General features: G+C 43.9%; 1 protein-coding gene across 1 annotated transcript in view; it reads left to right on the forward strand.

The window, feature by feature from the left end:
- Positions 1–934: 934 nt before the first annotated feature.
- Positions 935–21,253, forward strand: part of TMEM59L (transmembrane protein 59 like) — a 110,952-nt gene continuing 90,633 nt past the window's right edge. The window contains exon 1 of the mRNA XM_085639804.1: positions 935–1,213. Within this exon, the coding sequence (XP_085495930.1) occupies positions 1,022–1,213 (192 nt within the window). The 5' untranslated portion in view covers positions 935–1,021. The remainder of the gene's footprint in view (positions 1,214–21,253) is intronic.

Consider the following 21,253-nt stretch of genomic DNA (forward strand, 5'->3'; position numbering starts at 1 on the left):
GATGAAACCAAACTCATCCTTAGATAGAGAAGTCCGGTATGAATCTCATCGACAAAATCACATTCAATAGACAATAAGAGTACGAAAAGCTTTAATCTCATTCCTCCCAAATCTGAAATTCTTCTTACAAAGACCAAGTCCACTCTTTTGGGACCCAGTATATGGCCATTGATACAATGTTCAAAACCCTATAATCCAGAAAGAACTTTCTGGGCCCTTCTTGAAGGAGCTCTGTCTTTGATAACTTCCATGTTAAGAGGCTTGGTCATTGTATGCTCTGTGGAATGATTTAATCCTAGCAAGTCCATTACTGGCTAATAACAATAGGACAAATTCAAACGCTTGAAAGCAGACAACCAACTCAGCCTCACAACATAGAAGCAGCATATTTACTCAATCTGAGGTTTGCTTGAAATCCTTCAAACTTTACAACTCTATATCACATTTGTACTCTATATTCTGAACAAGTCCTTAAAGCAGTGCTTTAAACGGGTTACATGGGCATGACCTGGCCGGTACTGAGTATCTGCATGTCTTTGAAATGGAGAGTACCTGTACTTCTCGGTACTACGGCAATACATTCAATGTGTAGTACCGGCATTTCATAGAAGCAAACAGACGCTCTAAATAGTGAGTACCCGCACTGCAATACTTTCACTTAAAGCACTACCTGAAAGTTAAAAAAAATAAAGTATCTTAAAGAAGTAACACCTACCTAAATTTCTGTGTAACGGTGCCATTAACCCTTCTATAATCCTTTGATTAGAAACCAAAATATTTGAATCACGTTACGCACCAAACCTTTCGCTGTGGTGCGTACCCATTAGACACACAATTCACACAAGACTAGTTATGGAGAAAGTCAGTCAGAGTTAACGGTCCCGATGGCTTTTTATACTCCGCCTCCTCCCAGAGTCCTCTGCGGCCTAACCTGCCGCCGGTGACGTCACTGAGCGGGTGACGCTCGGCGCGCGCGGCCGTCTGTTAGCGGGCTGGTGGCTGGGAAGGCGCTTGAGCTGCCATGGCCGTAGCCGCGCGCCTCCGCGGGCCGCTGCTGCTCTTCTGCGTCACGCTAACGTCCCTGGCGGCCTTCGCTGCCGCCGCCTCCGACCCCCCGGGGGCAACCCCCGACCCGCTGGACGACGAGTTCGGCGACACAGGCCCTTGCAAGAACAAGTGCCGCCTGCGGTACGGGCGGAGCAGCCCCGCGCAGGTGAGTGCCCCGCCGGGGGTTGGTAGGGGTGGGAAGTCCGTTGTGACACGGGGGGGGGATGTGGCAACCGCGTGCTGTGTTAATTCCAGGGGTCTGGCAGTACCTGCCGCACAGGTGCAGCTTGCCTGTACACTACACGCTCTGAGCCTGCCAGTGTAGCTCCTTTTGTACCAGTGCGTGCCCGTCCTTGCCACTGTATCATTGCATGCCCGTTCCTGGCCATCCTTGTGCACCAGTGCTTGCCCATCCATGCCACTGCATCATTGCATGCCGTTCTGTGCACCAGCCTGTTAATGCCACGGCATCATTTATGCCCCAGGGCTTGCCCATCCATGCCACTGCATCATTGCATGCCGTTCCATGGTCATGCCTGTGCACCAACACGTGCCAGCCCATGTCACTGCATCAGTGCATGCCCGTCCATGGCTATGCCTGTGCACCAGTGCCTGCCCGTCTATGCCACTTCGTCATTGCATGCCCGTCCACGGCTATACCTGTGCTCTAGTGCGTGCCCATCCATGCCACTGCATGCCTGTCCATGCACGCCCGTCCATGCCACTACATCATTGCATGCCGTCCATGGCTATGCCTGTCCACTAGTGCGTGCCCGTTAATGCCACTTTATCATTGCATGGTCATGCCTGTGCACCCGTGCGTGCCTATCCATGCTTCTGCACCCATGCGTGCCCATCATCCCTGCCTGTGCACCCATGCGTGCCCATCATCCCTGCCTGTGTACCCGTGCGTGCCCAGCTATGCTTCTGCACTAGTGCATGCCCAGCCAGGCTTGCGCACCAGTGCACGCCTAGCCATGCCTATGCACCATTGCATGACTATTGCTGTGCATGCAGCTGTTCTCGTGTACTGCCACCCTCTCCTGTTTTAATATGACATTTCACTGACCTGTTCCTGTGTGCATGCAGATGCTCTCGGGTCCTGCCACCCTGTCCTATGTAAATCAGACATTTCACGTTTTAGTCACTGCACCTGCCTGTGGGCTAACCCTGCAGCTTGGACATTAATATACTGGCACTTCAACCCTTGTAAATCGGACTTCCTGCCTTTCTGTCTGTGCATCACTGCGCCTTTTCTGTGTGCTAAATTATATATGTGCAACAACTCTATACATCCACCACCACTCGTGCAAAGGTTACGCCATCATCCAGTCAGACCCTGCACCTTAGTTTGCCCTACTGCCTCGCTTATCTCCTCCATCTTAATGCGAACGTTCTAGTTTCAAGCCCTCCACATGCCTGTTCAGATGACGAAGCCTGAATCTTGAGGCGCTTCTCATAATTTTATGAAATCATGGATGGCAGGATAAAATATGTTCACATCATATTTCACCAGTAGTTATTCACGGACTCTGAATTGTCATAAACACAGATTACCTGCAATTCAAGACCTGTGGGTAGCAAAAGTTACAAAGGACCTACATTTAAATGCTCTTGAAACGTGAAATAGCTATGAGGACCTGCGGGAGAAACTCTCATCCCTCCACACCAGGTCTGTCATGATCATTGTTTTGCTGTGACTACTTAAGGATTCAATTACCTGTTAATGTTGTATTTAGTAGGAAGGATAGTGCAGGTCTTAATTTGAGGATATCTGAGAGACCATGGTGTTTGTTAGAGTGGTTTTCTTTTTTTTAAACCCTTTGCAGCTTATAAGTAATTGGCCATCTAACTGTCTCATGTATTGGCAGCCTGGACAGTCCTGTCTAGTGGTTTGGCTCTAGAGGCTGTTTGCAGCGCGTTAGCAGAGTATTCCACCATCTTCAAGGGAAGGCACACATCTCCCCACTGGACTGATAGAATAAACATTTCCACACTGATTCTCTGGGGAAAAGTTTGGACTTCAGAGGACTTAACATTTTCAGGGAGTATTCTCAGAGACTGTATGAACCTTGAAAAGACTCTGGCTATCCCCTGGCTTCATTACGTTAAAGATAATTTTAATAAGATTGGTTTAGGGCACTGTTATGATAATCCCAATTGTATTCAATCTAACATGAAATTGATCATAAAAAATGCATATTATGCTGAATCAAGTATGTCTAATCAGGATCGTGGAACACAAACTGTGTAGATGGGCGCCTAAACCATCAGCAATTTTATTTGTCTTTTACTATCCTTGTACAATCACGTTTCCTTATGACTATATTTCGTCTTTGCACTTTCTTTTGTCTTTTCCCAAACAGGCAAGTTGGTGTGAGAGACTAACTCCCTGTCCGTGCAATAATTTGGCCCAACAAAGCACCATGCACTTTTTGCTGTTTTGCACACTCTATAAAGATCCAAGGGCACGCTTCAGCAAGCCTGTCTTGAGCGATATTCAACCCTGTACTTACCTGGAGGGCTTTAACTATTTGCGATCTTTATCTACTGCTGCTATTTGTATCACTGTGCTTAACTTCGTTTGAACTGCTTTATCAATTAGGAAACGCTATGAAATCTAATAGGAAATTAAGTTTTAAATGATTTTATAGTATAATTTATTTTGTATTAATGCGTTGAAAACTGACATGATGAATTAATTTTGTTAATAAAGAATTAGTGCAGGGGGAGCAATAGCCATGTAGGAGGATATGTTTTTTACTTTTTAAGCTAGGCAAAGTGTACACTGTTTTAAAGTTTTAAACCATGAAGTATTTATATGTATTCTGTGTCAAATTCTTGCATAAGTTTTTATGAATACCTAAATATTTTATGTATGTATGCAAACTTTTATGATTCGAACAAATCAAATAAAGTTATTTGACTGACTGACTAATTGGCCATCTAATGGTCTCATATATTGGCAGCCTGGACAGTCCTGTGTAGTGGTTTGGCTCTAAAGGCTGTTTGCAGCGCTTTAGCAGAGCATTTCACCATCTTCAAGGGAAGGCACACATCTCCCCACTGGACTGATCGGGAAAACTTTAGCAAGTTGACCTCCGTGGCAAAAAAATATATTCACAGAATTCCAATTGTCAAATTACTGTTAACAATGTAAATGATAAACATTTTTGGAAACTTGTAGCGGGAACTATGAATGGGGAAAGTTATGCAGTATGATTGGACAGACGTTTGCCTGTATCATGGACTTTCCTCTCAAGGCTCTTTACGGAAGGGTTCTCCAAACAGCATATGCCAAATGAAATCAATGTATACTACCTGATTTGAACCTCTGTTATCCATTAATTGCTTAGCTGATGGCTTCATACGTTGATGGTTGTTTGTTGTGTCAATATAGATACAGGGGATATTCTACCTGTATGGAAAGGGTTGATGATAATTCAGTCCTTAAAAAAAGGTAATGCCTACTGCTTGCTAAGCTAATGCTCATTGTATGTGCTTGGCCGTCTGCAGGGCTATTTAGACACAATACACTTTTTTTGACAAACTGGATTGAGAGTCGTGGCATTATTTCCAAAGTGCACATAGGCTTTCACATTGGGCTGTTGACAGTGCAACAGGTAAAGGCCCTTACATCTCCAAACATGCTCCACTGATGGAGTGTTCCACTATATTGTGCATCTGTAGAGTTCGACAGGGCATTCAACAAGGTGGATTGGGCCAGATTACAGAGGAAGAATTATGAAATTGGAGAGCTTGGCAATGACTGGTGCATATTATTGGTGACTTTTATACTAGAACACGGGCTTGCATAACATATCTTGGCCTCAAGAAATGTGTCCGTTTTGGCATGTATGTGTGAGCTTCGCTACGTTTCAATATCATATGTTCCTTATTTTAATAGTGGGGCCAGTGGGAGACGTGGGCCTAATTAGAAGGAGCACTTTTCTTTGTTGTATTTTTCCAATTTAATGGTTTTATTAAACGTGACCCCAGTGGGTCTACAAAGGGGAATTGATGAGCTAATGATCTCTCAAAAAAACGTGACCAACACCAAGATTATGTATGTTGATAAAGGACGGTCGATGAGCAACAAATGGTTTTTGTACTTAAGTGAAATTGTGGTGGCAACTATGTGTTCATTTTTAGGAATTCTGATTAATAATAAACTCTCCTGGACACCAACGTTTGAAGAAAGAAAGGGTATCATAACTGCTTTGTCAGGAGGAGGCAAAGTGTGATTCAATAGGCAATAAGTTGTCATTTGATTACAGCCTTTAGAGAACATACATAACAAATGTCTTTTCCACCATGGCATGGGTTGCATCCTGGCTCTTGGAATGATAATTTGCCTTTGAAAGGTAGCAGGTACCCATATGGAAGTGCGTATTTGAATTTTGTATTTCTATACCAAAAGATGTTGGTGGGTGTTTTTTTTATTTTTTTAAGTTTTTACTTGGAGGGAAGTTTTGGGCAGTTAATTTTAGACTGCTTGCATTTTCAGAATATTTCAACGAAGATGGAAAGTATTAGCATCAAATGTAAACTACTTATTTTCCGGGTATTGGATCACTTTCTAGAGCCACTGATGTTTTTATTGATTTACAAACCCTTTGTAAAAGATTGTGGACCTAATTTGAAGGCACTAATCCACACCTCTGTTTACATGAGTCTTACCCATAAAGTAGGACACTTATATGTGCTATCTCAGTGTTTCCGTTCATAGACGTTACTAGGCATGTTAGCTGTTGAGTCGCAAGGCTTTTGTCTCTGGACAAGGTTTTAAAGAGGATAAGGCTAGAACGTATTAGTGATTGGAATGCAACGTTTCCACCGTTATCTAAAATTGATAAATTAAGCTGATTATATTACCAGAACTAGATAAGTCTTAGAACGATGTATGGATGTCTGGAACCTTTAGTTAAAGGATATTGCTCTTGTGATAGACACAGATGTACACATAAATCCAATACTTTTGAGGTTGTCATGGTAGATTAAGTTGACGGCTGATTATGAAGATTGTACTATGATGGATTTATGCAATCTAATGAATGTGTTAACGTTCATTCTATTTTAGAGTTTTTGAATGTAACAATGGATACAACTGATGTTAGATTTGTGATCTGTTGTATGTTATGAGTTCATTGTGATGCATTCAAAAAACTTTGTATGTTTGTATTGTTTGAATGAGCTATGTATAAATTTAATCAAACAATAGTTTCATATAACGAGGAGCATGACGTTTTGTCTAGACTATGTAAAACTGTGCACGTAAACCTCTGCAACATGTTGTGGGGCAGTTGCTAAGAAAACTACAGCCTCCCATGGAAAGGGTAGGATTAGTTTTGAATTACTGATATCTGCTGTTTGGTAAAGAAATCAGAAAGTATTTTAATTCAAACTATTTGTATAGAGCTGACAGAACTAGGGCATCAGGATGCAACCATGACACAACACAACACAAAAAAATTCAGTATTCGTGTCTCTGTTGGCAAATATTAGTAACACAGTTTTGTTGAGAGAGTTATGTTACTCCTCAGTTCACCTTACTCCATTTCCTTATCGGTCAACATAATAAATCCCTGTTGACTTCCTCAGGTGTTGTGTGGGAGGATGTGAATTTCAGACTTTAAGATATGCACAGCCTTCTGTGCTGTTAGCAGGACGGTCTAGTCTACCAAACATACATAAGCGTAGTTACAGGTTGGATAAATTTCCTTCTATTCCAGTCAATCCTTAAATCTTACATAAAGTATTCCAGCGAGGTTACGCTGATGGCAAATTGTTGAAAAAATCGGAATCTCATGGCCTCCCCTAAATCAAGAAAATTTGTCTTTTGACATGTCTTCGGAATCCTCAGGGTACTGGTCATTGTATTAAAGTCCTTTGTAAGGATAAGGACCCTAGATTTTTGGGCTGTAAACGTCTGGATGGATCTAGTTGGTTTCCACTGCTTGTCTTGCATTTTGCAACTTAAATGCTGATAAAGGTTCCTAGTCTAAACAAAGGTGCATCTGCGCATTTCCTGCATACATACACAGTTGGCTCTTATTTTCTGTTGTGACCACTTTAACACTGCATGTAGATGCTTAACAGTAGCAGTGACAGAGAGGCCCCTGTAGGAACCACTTAACATCTTGTGTTACCAGATGATTCAGCTGATAGCCCGTTATCGGCTGGTTTAGGAGTAATGACTTCAACTAATTTTAATTTGTCTTTTGTAAAGCATGCACCACATAGAACTGATTTCAGAGTGCCGTACAACCATGAACAAAACATTACCTAGCAGACGTGTATGTGCAAATTTGTTGCAGCAAGCAGGAGAAATGAGGAAATCAGTGCATTAGAGACTAGACAGCTTACAAGAGATGAGTGCAACGAAGGCTTACTCATAATAAAGAGAGGACATTATTATACACTGTTGCTGTCAGTCAATTAGAAGTTTCAGATTAAAATAGTGGCAACATTAAATCGTAATAGAGCACACTTGAGCGTGTGACTGGGTTCACGGCATTGAGCAGTCAGGGCAAGTATACAACAGTTGCTCACAAACCTAAACGGGTTAGTGAAACGTGGAGGCTCTAAACCATAGTACAATCATTATTTGAGACTGACATTAGAAAGCCCAACCGTTAAGGAAAAAAGGGGGACTGTCGTGTTAGCCACTACAGCAGTAATATCAGCTGTCTGTAGGGGTTACAAGCCAAACTGGCTTGTTTGCTGGGTCGTACTTTGGATTTGGGGAAAGGAAATCCATCTTTGATGCTTTCCTTTTTTTTAGTGCTTTTGCTACATTCGTTTGTGTATGTAATGGACTCACGGTTTAATCTAGATTTGGAATTAGACACACGTCCAATTTAAAAATATGCCTGGGTGTTGTAAGCATATTGATGAAACAAGATGGCAAGATATTAAATACACTCCCACCCTTAGTGATTCAACATACAGATTGAAAGAAAAATGGTTGATAAGTTTGAATCCCAGATAACAACGCTACAAGAGACAGGGGTGAGGTCAGTAGAAGAATTACCAAATTTCATAAACCATTCCAGGATGATTGCCTCTTAACTCAAGGGTGTTTGGAGTGTACATGCAAATTCAATGGTCAACTATGTTAAAAGGTGCAGTTAAATCCAGTAAGATAAACAGACCAGACTGGTCTTCTACAAAGGTGTGGCAGATATCATAAAAACCATTAATGTTGCAGATTCCGTATGATGGCCTGCCCTGAAACCAAATTGGAACATTCCTAGAATCTTATTTTCCTGGATCTGGTTAGTCAGTTGGCTCGAGTTGCATTTCAGAATGACCTCAACATGAAAAGGGAGGCCGGAGATGGGTTGAGCGTTCTCAGCATCAGCTTGATCATGGTTTATTAGGCAGGGTTGTGTATTTCCTGCCTTGAGGCAGTTCAGTACAACCGATACAATACTGCATATTTCTAATTTTTAAAATAAAGATGCCATTTCTTAGCCATCTAAGAGATAATGGGGAATCTATTCAGTTTTCTTTGTATCTGGGCGGTGAAAACAGCTGCCCAATATTTAATTTTCAAAACTGTTACATTACCTCACTTGCTAAAGCCCAACTGGTTATAGTAGAAGAGCTTTGGTTATGTGTATTCCTGGAGTTGTCAGGTTTCCTCACAGTACATATATTTACCTAGGCATAGGAGGCTGACATGTATGTGTCGCAGGTCTTGGGATTAACAATGTGTTTCTTTTTGAGAGGGAAGATCAATGCAGGTGTGTTATAGTCCAGGACAATATCCTTATGGAGGGATAATTTCACAGCTTTGTAATTTTGGGATCTTGATGCACTCCTCTTGTACATCTAGACGTTTTGATGAATACAGGTGGATGCCATTAATCTCTCCTGCGAGTTGCCTCATCTTATTCTTAAGTATGTATGCTGAAATACTTGACTGAATGTTTGTAAGGATCATAGGACAGTATGCCTTTTCTTGGTTGTTTTATCATAGCCTCTCCTATTTTAATTTTTTTTGTTCAAAGCTTAGAATGGTCCTCATGGAGTTTGATTGTACGCTATTTTTCGATACCTCTGAGTCCGCCTAGGAAGGTAATGACATCTCCCCCCGCCCCCACCCCGCGTTGATCGAGTAACCTTTTGGGTTCCATTTACCATTTTCTAAAGGGCCTGGTAGTGAATTTTGCAAGGTAGATTTCACTCTGTTTATCGAGTTAGCATCATCATTGGTTGTGCATCTTTAGAGAGAAGAGCTCATTGATTATCCTGGTGATTGCTTTTTTCTTATTGTTCCCTTATTTTACATTCTATTGTAAATAAGTTTCACCGCATTACATAAATAGAAATTAATTGTTCATACTTAATCTCACTCATTGTAAAGCATTTTCAAAGAATGAAAAACATTACAAATCAGTGCTATTTATGGTTTAGGACTACAAGGGTTCTCCTTGTCAAGTACTGAGAGACATTTTTCTGGAAAAGAGTTTTTACAGTGTTAAAGCGATGTAAAAACTCTCTCTAAATTGTTAACACCACCAGTTCATCCAACGGGTGAATGAAATGAAGATGTTAGAGGAAGATGCTTAGAAACTGGTGTGTGGGTGAGGCGCTTATGGTGTGTACACCGCTCTACAATCCCCAAAGAGAGTGATGATAATTGGTTATTTTGAGCTGCTCAGAATTGAAGGTATTGTAAGAAAAAAAATGATGGAACATTGGAGTAGTAATTGAGAAAGTATTTACACACCTGGAAGCAATATTAAAATTCTTTAATTTAAATTAAGGTAGGTTGTCTTTTGGTTTAGTTTGAGGGGCAGATTTTAAAACTTAATTAGTGAGATTTAATATATTAGGTGAGTATTATAAAGATTTTTAATTTGATGGACAGATAACTATGAAAACAAATAATGATTTTAAACTTCCTAATTGCTATATCACAAAAGGAGAGTTAAAGGTTCAAAATGATCGCACACCCTCTGATACTACAACATAAAACCTCAAAGATGCGATGGTGCTCAAAAATGAAATTGCTATAATCTTGCCGCGATCGGATCACCTCAAAAATATAGTATAGATCAGATGAAGTCTGAGCCACATTTTTGTGGCATGGATGATCGTAGGCAACCTCATCCCATCCTGATAAGCTGATACTATTAGGGTCACTCAACCTCAGTAAGAGAGACTTCTTAACAAGAAATCCTGGATAGTCTAGGCGTCCATAATCTGTCATTCTCTACCTAACAGAAAATGGAGGCGGAAGCCACCCACCTACTCCCATTTTTAGGTCTCGCTGAGCCAGCGCATGTGCTGCTCTGCGAGACATTTAGTATCGGGGCTTTCAAAGTGCTGCCTGGTGGCCTAGCGCTTGCGTTCATGCGAGCGTGCACATGTGCAGCCGCCATCTGTCTCACTTCCAGCACGATCACTAACTTTTTACGTGCTGCTGCGTGCGCACGCATCACTAGCGTGTTCTTCTTTTTTTTTTTTTTTTTTTTTTTTTACATTACTAAAGCTTCCCGCGTCGCTCGGCCAATGCTTGTTGTAAATGGGGGATTGTTTTAACTCGGATGTAGACGCAGCGAAATAAGTGTTATCCTAACTAATTTTAACTACAATATAATACTTGCACCACTTACTACAACCAACAATTACACAGATCGAAGCACAGCTCAATAGCATTAAACGAGCTCCCATTTGAAAGATTTGTCACTCGGGCCCGCACCTGTAATGCTAGCTTGTGTTTGTATGATCATCAAGTTGGCATTTCTCAGATTACCGCCTGCGTGTCGCAGCCTGCCATTAGTCCAATTTGCATGGCTAATCAAATGATGCGGCGTGCCAGTGAAGCCGGCCATTGTTTCTAGACAAACCCCCAAGGTGGCTGAACCTCATTTGGTTATGGTGTGGAAAATGCAAATGTATTTTTAAATGACGCCAACTATTTGAGACAATGGCGGCCCGTGTTTATAGTTTGTTTTACTATTCAGGAGAGTGGTGTGTCACCCTTCATTTCTGATCTTACGTGTATTATCTTTTTGTTTTTATGGGTAAGGTGGTTCGGATTTTATTTTGTTGTTTATGTAGACATATCCTCACTTTTGCTGTGGAAGAGGCACAGTTGTTTTTCAAGAGAAAATAGCACTGCTGATTTTCTCTTTTCACATCCACTTCTCACGTTTTTACGCACCCGATTTTGAACTATATTTTACACAGTACTGCGCAATACACACATTTTTAGATTCATGGCCCTTTGGAGAGCTACCTCTCATTGGCATAAAAAGGAGCCAGCGTCACCGTATCCTTTGAAACAGCCTTGTTGCTCGCAGCCAGTAGGCCCAGCATGGATTGGACTTGGTGCAGTGTATATTTAGTTAGACCTGGCAAGCGGATTTCTTTGTAGACAATACATTTAAGAATCTGTAGCACTTTAGGAGGGGCGAGAAGAGTGTGGCAAGACCTTTTGAATACCTTCCCATATTACAGGATTTGTAGTACACTGAAGGCACTGCTCCCGTTGTACCCAGAGGAATTTTTAGGATTTAACCGTGATGATTGACACTCTAAATTCAGAGCACATACTTTCTTGAACTTATAAGGACATACTTGCAGTGTCTGATTCTCGAGGCATAAGACGTTCTTGGCAGGTTGTTTTGGGTCAGACGCTGTCAGATGAGCAGCGGGCTCACTGCTACGTGCAAATACAATCTGTTCTTTTAAACATCTGTTGCAGGGATTCTGCTGATACACAGAACTATGCGAAGAACCCCAGGACCTCAGTGAATTGTGGTGTACCAGAAACTCACCTCAGAACCCAGAACCCAGTATCCGGCTAGCATAAGTGTCCCATTCGTTATCCGAGATTTAGCTCGGCGGTCCCAATGTGTAGACAACCCAGAACAAGCGACTCAGTACATACTCAGGAATGGTGGGAATCGGAAATACCTGTTCGTATATTATTCTCACATCAGTCCACAACAATAATCAACAGAGACACGTTGTAAATAAAAAGGGGTTTATTTTTATAGACCACGTGTCCTAAGATGCAGTACTTTGGCTAATACAAGCAGACAAATGATTAATATCAAAACCAGCAACATAGTTACAATACCATAGAATATAAAAGGGGTGATCATATTATAATGACAGTGGATACTACCACCTTCCCTTTACTAAGAAGCTAATATTATTATTATGCTAATAGAAGGTCTCTTAGGCTTGAATAGGGGACCCCATACCTCAAAGATCAGCTTAGTGAAATCACATCACAGGAGCATCAGAAGTCTTCTCGCAGGAAGGCTCGTCTTCGGTCTGAATAATAAACATGATGTCTGTGATACTAAAAGCACTAATTTTCAGGCATTTGCAGCTGCGCGTGTGTTATGGCTAAATAGTGGGCCGATCAACCTAGAGTGAAAAACATGCATTGTGTAATACCCCAGACTGTTTGTCACACCATGTACAGACCAAGGTCGCTGCGCAGAGCTTGGGATAGTAGCAACAGATCGCGCTTGTGTGAAGCAAGTCTCGAGTCAACAGTCTGTTTTAAGAAATAACATGTAAACGCAGTGCCGTGTGCAAAAGCAAAAAGATGGCTTTCTAACATCTAACGTGGTTATGCTAACTTAACAATGCCTGTACGTATTCAGAGAGAACTCACTACACGCCCCCTTGATCGAAGCACTATTTAGTAGGCAAGAAAAGAGAGAACGCAGAGTTCAGTTTCGTCAGAGCAGAACAAGGCGTAACCAATTCAAAGGTTCAGAATGAGTTAAAGTCTGAAACGAAAAAAATTGAAAAGCAACAGGGGAAACTGTGGAGTCCGGGAAAAAAATATATTCAATTAAAATAAAAAAAAACTCAAAACAACCATCAGGGAGAAAAAATAAAAAAGTGTATATGCCGCGGCAGGGTGCTGTCCAGGAGCGACAGGCGCCAAGGACGATAGTTCAGTCAATCCATGAATGTATAGGCAGCATATGTGGCAACCGCTTCCAACAAAAAATCATTTGCAGGGCCAGCGAAAGTCTCAGCCATCCAATCCATCAACGAGAAGGAACACACGTGTTCTTCAATCAGCGGAGCTTCCAGCACGATCAGAGGGCACCCGGAATGTTCCTCCAAATAGCTCATAGCCAAGAAGTTGTAGGCAGCTGTAGAGATGTCCCAATTACCCAGGATCCCATGTGCTGCTCCACAAGCCATTATCCGGACACCAGAACAGGTCAACTCGTGAGACACTAAGGGCCTCATTAGTCGATCGAAATCCGGCACCGGAGACACCAGGCTGGTCAAGCACAAATCCAAAGGCCATTCAAAGGGGCAATCCAGGCAGTGTAGCACAGGCTGCACGCAGGTGAAGTAGCAATACCGGAAGGACAATCCATACGCCAGGCTTAATGTCGCCAATGGCAGAGTTCCATAAAAGTCAAGCATCCTATCCCGAAGAAGCTGCAGGCGGGACAGGTGCACGAGTGGCACAGATGGAGCAGCCATTTCGTAGTATGAAAAGGAAAAGCAGCACACCTGCCACTAGCGCCAGAAGTAGCGGAACACCTCCAAAGATGCTCGAGAAAAGGGAATGAAAAAAGCCCGGAACCACACCAAAAATAGTTTGGAAAGAGGTCACGAGACCCGAGCCCACAAGTTTAAAAAAATGAGCCAGGCCGGTCGTGGACGAGGCATTGAAAATAGTTTGGATCAAAGAGCCGAAATGTAGGGGGAGGTCAGTATTCAGAAGCGCCTGTACCTCTGTGCGCGTATTAGCTACGTGAAGGTCGAATGTTTCACGAGAGGAAGTCAAAGACACCTCTTTTTGGGACAATAAGGCTCTTATTCTGCTCAACTTGTTGAACTCTGCTTTCAAGGTTGGAATCGAAGGCCAGATAGAAACATCCAGCCGCCCATGCGGGGGTGGAAAGAGAACATTATTGCAGCAGACAACTTTCTGCGAGACAGTTACTATGTATGGGATTCCCACTAACATCCCACAGCAAGCTTCATTATTCAAAATCAAATAACTACCGTTAGCAAGCAGCGTAAAAGAGGGGGTAATCACAGGCACTGGGACACCTCGCAGAACGCAGGCCAAATTCGGGGCTTGTACATTGCATGCGCCGTGTAATTGAATGTGCCTACATACTAAGGAATGGTCTGGTGACGTGGTACATTCCTCACCTTTCAAATAAACCTCAGTTCCGTCCCTAGTACATCTATACGTAAAGGGGAGGGACCAAACCTCATGTATGAAAGCGGTGCCCAGCGGTTCATATCTACCTAAAGCATAATGTTTCATACAAGACGTAAACTTAAAAAGCGCGAAAGGGAGAGTAATCAATCCGTGTGCTAGCCACGTAGCCGAATTGATCTCCGCTACTGAGAAGGGCAACGGTTCTAATTTTTCAATATGTAACAATGAATACGTAGCATCCTTCATGGACATAAATCGCTGCCTATCAGTGAGGTTAAAGGGAAGGAATAACGATGTAGTGTTCAGATAGTCCCAAGGGACCTTCCCTGCCTTCAACGTTTGCAACGTCCATGCAAACTGCATAACAGAACGCAATTGGTTTTGACCATGATATAACACAGACATATCATCATGCACAATATCAACAACTGATGAAACAATATTATCTAATGTATAAATCCTAGAAGAGAGAGTGCTAATGCTATTATCTATAACGGCTAAAACCTTCTCCATGTTTGCTTGGTCAATCGCTCTCAATCTGGAAGCCGCCTCAATCTGCGACAACTTCCAGACTTCGTTGTAAATAGCATACGCCCACCTTTTTGTTCTGCCGCCCACAGGACCCTTAACAAAATCATTCAGATCCATTTTGTCATGTAATTGTGATAAATGATCCTTGACAGACGCTAAAGTGGAATGTCGCAGCCACGATTGACATAGCTTCCCCACAGAGTATGTAGTTACAGTATGTGATGACTCAAATCGAGGGTCTACGCGTTCATGAGTATAACCCGGTCTCAGTCCCAGAAAACGTCTTTGACAGATATCAGAACTGCTTTGCCAAATTAACCAACCCTCACTATCAATCTTCGAAATATTGAAAGATGTGTTTGAAACTAAGGATTGCAAAGCAGCAAGGGATAGATCTGTGTGGTTATCCCAATCGGGATAAGCACCCAGATCCGGTACAGAAGGTGACTTTAATTGTTTAGAAGTAGCCAATCCAAAACAGGTGGTTTGGAAGATGGAAGAATTTAAAAATAGAATATGATTTGGTATAAGACAGGCACGATGTAAAGCCTCAGTACCCTGTACCTGCCACGGCTTGGAACCCCAAACCGACTTTAGATCAATAGTAGCCTTCCACACATCATAACCTTTGATTGACAACTCGTCCATAAAGGACTTAGAATAAAGTAGCTTCGTGTGTGTCAGTCTAACCTTTGCGGCAGACTCAGGCAGCACCTTAAAATAAAACGCTGCCGGGTTGGAAACACTGAAATTGGTGAAATAAGAATACTTATTAACTAGAGTTTGTGAACTACCGAATTCAGGAGTAGGACAGTGTTCCCATTGGGTATAATTTACAAAATTCCTAAAAGTATTTGCCTTATGCAGGAAGTGATTGCCATAATGTTGAAAGCAATACTGTTCAGCATAATTCGCCGCATTTTCATATAAATCTTCAGCATCAAAAGCGGCATAGTATTTCAAATCAGAAAACAGTGATTCAATGGCGTGTACATCCCAATCATCAGAACGTATGTTTTGCCTAACCACATCACCCATAGAAACACGAAACACATTAGGTACATTAATGACCTCTGTAGGCCCATGAATTTGGAATTTAACAGCATCCCATGCGATTCCATCCAAGACGGGCCAGGCAGTAATATTCACAAAAGTCTGGTCCCTCTTCATGATGTGGGACGAGGAGTGGGGGGCCAAAGTTCCATTGATAAGTCTAATTGTCGATCTCTCACTCAGATAGTGGCCATCCACGAGGCGGAAAAAAACTATTACGAATCCAATGGACATGAACAAAAAACCACTGAAAAGCAACAGCCAAATGTATGTCCAAGGGGCAATCAAAAAATGTCTTTTAAACCAGCAGAAAAAAACTGCAATGTTCGATGGGGGGCTTGAGGGCAATGAGTTAGTGTCAAAGGAGAAACGGGACTGGCCAAGTGCTGTAGATTGTAAAACAGGCGAGGGACCACGTGTAGGATAAGCATACTCAGTCTCTTCGGGCAAACCACCAGCCGATGGTATCAACAAGGGATCAGTAACCGATTGCATCTCGATGGCAACATCAGGCAAGGTGTTAGAAGCAAGAGTCAACATCGAATTTCTTTGCATCGTCTGGCATGAAACTGCTGGAGTCACACTAAGAAGTATCGGCCACTCGCTGAAGTTTGACATTGTCAATAGAGATGTACCTGTTTTCTTTGCGACCAGGAAGTGGAGGTAAAATGACTGTTCTTGTACCCTGCACTCCAAGCACTGGAACTGGTGCACGATAAGAGGGGCCGAACTCCTTCTTGTTCTCCACCTTCTCACGGACCAGATCACCAACTCGGGGTAGCCAGCCGACTACCGGAATCTGAACTTCAGCTTCAGATGTGGAGGGCATGTGTTCCTTCGATAGAGTGTCTCTGGCTTCTTGCAGAGTCTGTAAAACAGCACAGTGATCATCTACGTCAAAGGGTGCGGTCGACGCCGCCATGTCTAGACCATCAAGGTCTGGTACAAACATTCTGATTCCGAAGAGCATCATGTACGGGGTCCGCCCACCCAGAGACCTTCTAGGGAGATTATTAAGTGCACGTTGAACGTTATACAAATGGGCTAGCCAGTTCCGGCCTGTGCCTAAAACACGGGCTGTCAATGATTGCTTTAAGTCACGGTTCATTCGCTCCACCACACTATTACCCTCAGGTCGGTAGGGGGACGAAAATTTGACTAGGACCCCCAAATTTCTCATAGCCTCCTTGTAAGCCTTAGAGGCGAACGCAGGGCCCTGATCAGAATGGAAGGTACCACACGCAAAAGTTCCCACAAAGACACGCAAATCCCTGATGACAGTCCGCGAGTCAGCACTCCTTTGTGGCCATACCCACAGAAAACGTGTGCACGAATCTACTGCAACCAAGATGTACTTGTACGCAGTATCAGAAGAAAAAGGACCGCAGTGATCCAAATAAACGCAACCAAATGGTTTATTTGAAATATACAACTGTGTTTGTGATGGGCGCGCAACAGTAGAAGGTTTAATCTGTTGGCAAATGTCACAATCAAGGACATAAGCTCGCGCTTGTTTATATAAACCAAACCACCAGTAACGTTGTTGTAGCAGAGATATTGTGGCTGACACTCCGGCGTGGGCAGACGCCAACCCCTCATGAGCAGCCAAAATCAGTGCGGGTCTGCAGTCCGCGTTGGGAATAATTCTGTCACCAACGTCGTTAATCCTCACTAATGGGACATTATCAGGACTTAAACGGTAAATGTAACGAGAAGGAAAACCCTTCGGGTAATCGCCTCCCTTTTCTGTAGCAGCAATAGCTGCCAAGATGTCATCATCAATCTTACTCTTTGATCTGGTAACTGCTGCCACTAAGTATGTAGCCACTGCTGTTTTTGCTGCCTCGTCAGCTAAGCTGTTGCCGACAGCATGGACACCAAGTCTCTGGTGACCAAGAGTGTGAATAACATTCACGAGAGGGAGACGTGTTTTAAAGTCTGCCACTCGAACCCAAAGCGTTTTATGCTTAATTGTGCCACCTTTCGTGTCTCGATAGTCATTCTGAGACCAGAAGTGTAAATTGTCATTATAGGACTGGACACAGTAGAAAGAATCACTCACAATTAGTGTAGTGACTCTGGGATCGGCAAACTCCAGTGCAAGCACTAGAGCCTGAAGCTCCGCCAATTGCGCGGTACAATCGCCCAATGACTGCGTATGCACTGCATCAGATTGGAATTCACCATTTACGAAAGTACCTACGACAATTGCGCAAGCCGCTGAGTAGGCGTGCTTTGATCCAATTGCGGGCTGCGCAGACCCGTCAGTGTATATGACACAATGGTATTCTTCGAGCGGGCGCAAAGACAGAGGAGCCGGATGAACGAATTCATACTGCAAGAACTCTTGAGTCTGTAATGAGGCATCAAAGATGTAGGTGACGTCTGGCGACGTCAGTGTTGTGGCCCATTGTATCCACCGAGGATGCAAAGCTTTAGAATTTGGTACACTTGCCTTTGTCACCGCTTCTAAGGCGGGATAGGGTGTTACAACCAGAATCTGTTTCCCATGTGACAGTGCGCGTTCTTTAAGGATCGCCATCTGTACAGCAGTCAGAACTTTTTCGACCGCGGAAAAACGTAATTCAGCAGAGGTGTACAAGTGGGATTTGTACGCAATGGGGACTGTATCGCCCTCATTAAACGTCAAATACGTGAAACCCACGGCGCCTGGCACAATTCTTATTACCAGGTTGGTGCGGTTATCACGTGTCAGCAAATATTGTGAAGCAAGAAGGTCAGCCTGTAAAGACTGTAGAATTTTAGAATGTTCCAGCTGCCAGCTAGACTTCGAAAATGTGGGTTGTACCAAGGCGTAAAGCGGCTTGATACGCTGGGCATAATCAGGAATGTACGTACGGCCGAAATTCAGAAAGCCCAGTAGAGATTGTAATTTCTTTAGTGTCGTTGGCGCACTCAAGCATGCGCACTTCTCCAGAAAGTGGGGAGCTAACCCCTTTCCTTCATTATTGAGCTCGTAGCCCAAAAACAACACTGTATATTCCGCGATGTGAGACTTCGCAAAATTGAATTTGTAGCCATAGTCAGCAAAACTCACTACAATATTGTCGACTCGAGACAGATGCGGCAACAGCTCATCATCCGTTAGGTAGATATCGTCAACATAGGAGTATGCCTCGGGATCTATTCTTTCTAAGAGAGAGACCACGCGAGCGGAAAAGACGCCTGGGCTATTTTTGTAGCCCATGGCTAATCTCGTAAACTGTTTTTGTTTACCGCCCGAGGTAAACGCTGTCCACTGGCTACTCAGTGTGGACAGGTTATGGCTAAAAAAGCCATTGGAAATGTCAAGTGTCGTTTTAAATCGTTTACGCACGAGACTGTCGACTAGAGCCGAGCTATGTGTATTTTGTACCGCACAGGTCCGGCAATGGGAGTTTAGGTGCCGGTAATCCAAAACTAAACGGTACGAGCCGTCAGGCTTCGTCACAGTGAATAAAGGGTTATTCATAGGGGACACACATGTTTCAATTACACCCTGATATTCCAATTGTTCAAGGATCGCCGCGACGTGAGGTCTAGCCTCACGACGCATGGGATATTGGGGCTGAGGCTGGGGCATAGACCGCAATGGAATCTCATGGCAGGGGGACAACCGGTCCCAACCCACCTGAGTACGATATACCGCTGGCGCAAGCGCCAGCGCCCACTCACCAGCGTACATTTCAGCTTGGTCCTTAGGCACCGTGTGCGCAAAGGACGGGAGGATTTTCTCCTCCCCTCTAGGAGCATCCAAAATGAAGGCCGGGGGCCAATCTGCCTCCGCTAGGAGGATATCATAGGTGGTGGTCAGATTATCCCAAAAAATCCCTTTTATAGTACGTTGTATGTCACCCTCTATTAACAAGACTATTTCATAAAGTCTATCAGGGGGAGCCACTCTGGTGTCAGCTGTTTCAACAGTAACCAATACATCAGTTGCTGTCGCCGCCAGAAATGGACGCAGAGCTTGACGGACTATGGTAATTTCCGCTGCGCTGTCTAGTAGCGTCAGCGCCCATGTCCGGTTCTGAAGCTGTGTCCGCACTATCTGAGGCATATGTTGCCGTCAGAGCCGCCACTTTCTTCTTCTGAAACGGGGGTCTTTGTCGAGCAAACTCGTCCTGCTTGCCTTTACCCTCAGTCTGTCGGGGTTGGTCACGCTGTTGTGGAGCACCCCGACCTTTGCCACCGCCTCCGCCACCAGACTGTGTAGCCGATGTTTCCTGTGAAGAACGAGGAGAACGCGGTTCAGAAACCTGAAATCTATCAGGAGACTTAATAGTAGCACGATCTCGCAGATCATAAGTGCGTTCACTACTTGACTGTACGGGAGAGGCAGGCCGAGAGCCCTGTTTCTGCTGCTGCTTGCCCTGTTGTTTAAACGGCCACTTTTGTTTTGGAAAAAAGGGACGTTCATCCTTACCAGAAGTTCCTGCCTTACCCTGCTGCTTAGAATCGGGATTCTTGATCACAGGCTTAACTCCTAAAGAGCTACGACCCAAATCACGATATGCTTCTGCGATTATTTTAGCAAATTCCTGCGGCTTGTCCTCTTCAGCAACCTTCTTCAGTTCATTACGAACCTGAAAGTGCAACGCATCACCCTTAAGGTTTCCCATTATCATGGTAGCCACCAGGCCAAAATCTCCGAGGAGCCGCATCCCCAATTCTATCGCAGACTCCGCTCCATGGTCCTCTTGAACCTGTTTAATGATGGAGGGCAGCTGTAACATAGACGGAGTGCCGAAGCACTGCGCGTACGTCGCAGCAAAAATCTTACCCCAGGATACACAGTCATCTATATGGGGAACTAAGTCTTTAGGCAAACTAATGGTGAGGATCCTGTGTTTTTCCACAGGAGTTGTATGCGGATAAACCGCCTCTATTTGGTCAAATTTTTCAGCAAGCCAAAAAGGATAATCATCCCCTGTGAGGGGGCGCTTGCCCACAACAGAATTGACCATAACAGGACTAATGACCACCGCGTGACGATCACTAGGTTGTCCCGCACTAACAGGCGCCCCCGCCTGTACAGTGCGCGACACATACTGCACTAACGCCCTATATACTGTTATAAGGGCAGTGTGTAGTACACGCAATTCATCCACCGTCACCGTGAGGTAACGGGGATGAGGCGTAAATCCGGCTAGTACCGGCCAAGTGGCCCCCGCAATTGATAAAGGGCCCATTCTCGGCGGTATAACCACATGGGGGAGGGCGCCATTAAACCAAATCTGATGTTGCCAAGCAGATATTGGTATCTCCTGTGTCCTATAAGGCGCGTAGGCGGCAGGCACGGCAGTGGCAGTGTAAGAATGAAATGTATTATCATTACCACTGACTGCCGGAATCGTCACCCATGAGTAGAACAACTCAAAGGGGTGAGCCGCATCGGCTCCCACCACAAAGATGACGTCCATGCCCGCGTCCGGCACCCCATAC

This window comes from Triturus cristatus, chromosome 12 (genome assembly GCF_964204655.1).
Source record: "Triturus cristatus chromosome 12, aTriCri1.1, whole genome shotgun sequence".
NCBI classification, from domain to species: domain Eukaryota; kingdom Metazoa; phylum Chordata; class Amphibia; order Caudata; family Salamandridae; genus Triturus; species Triturus cristatus.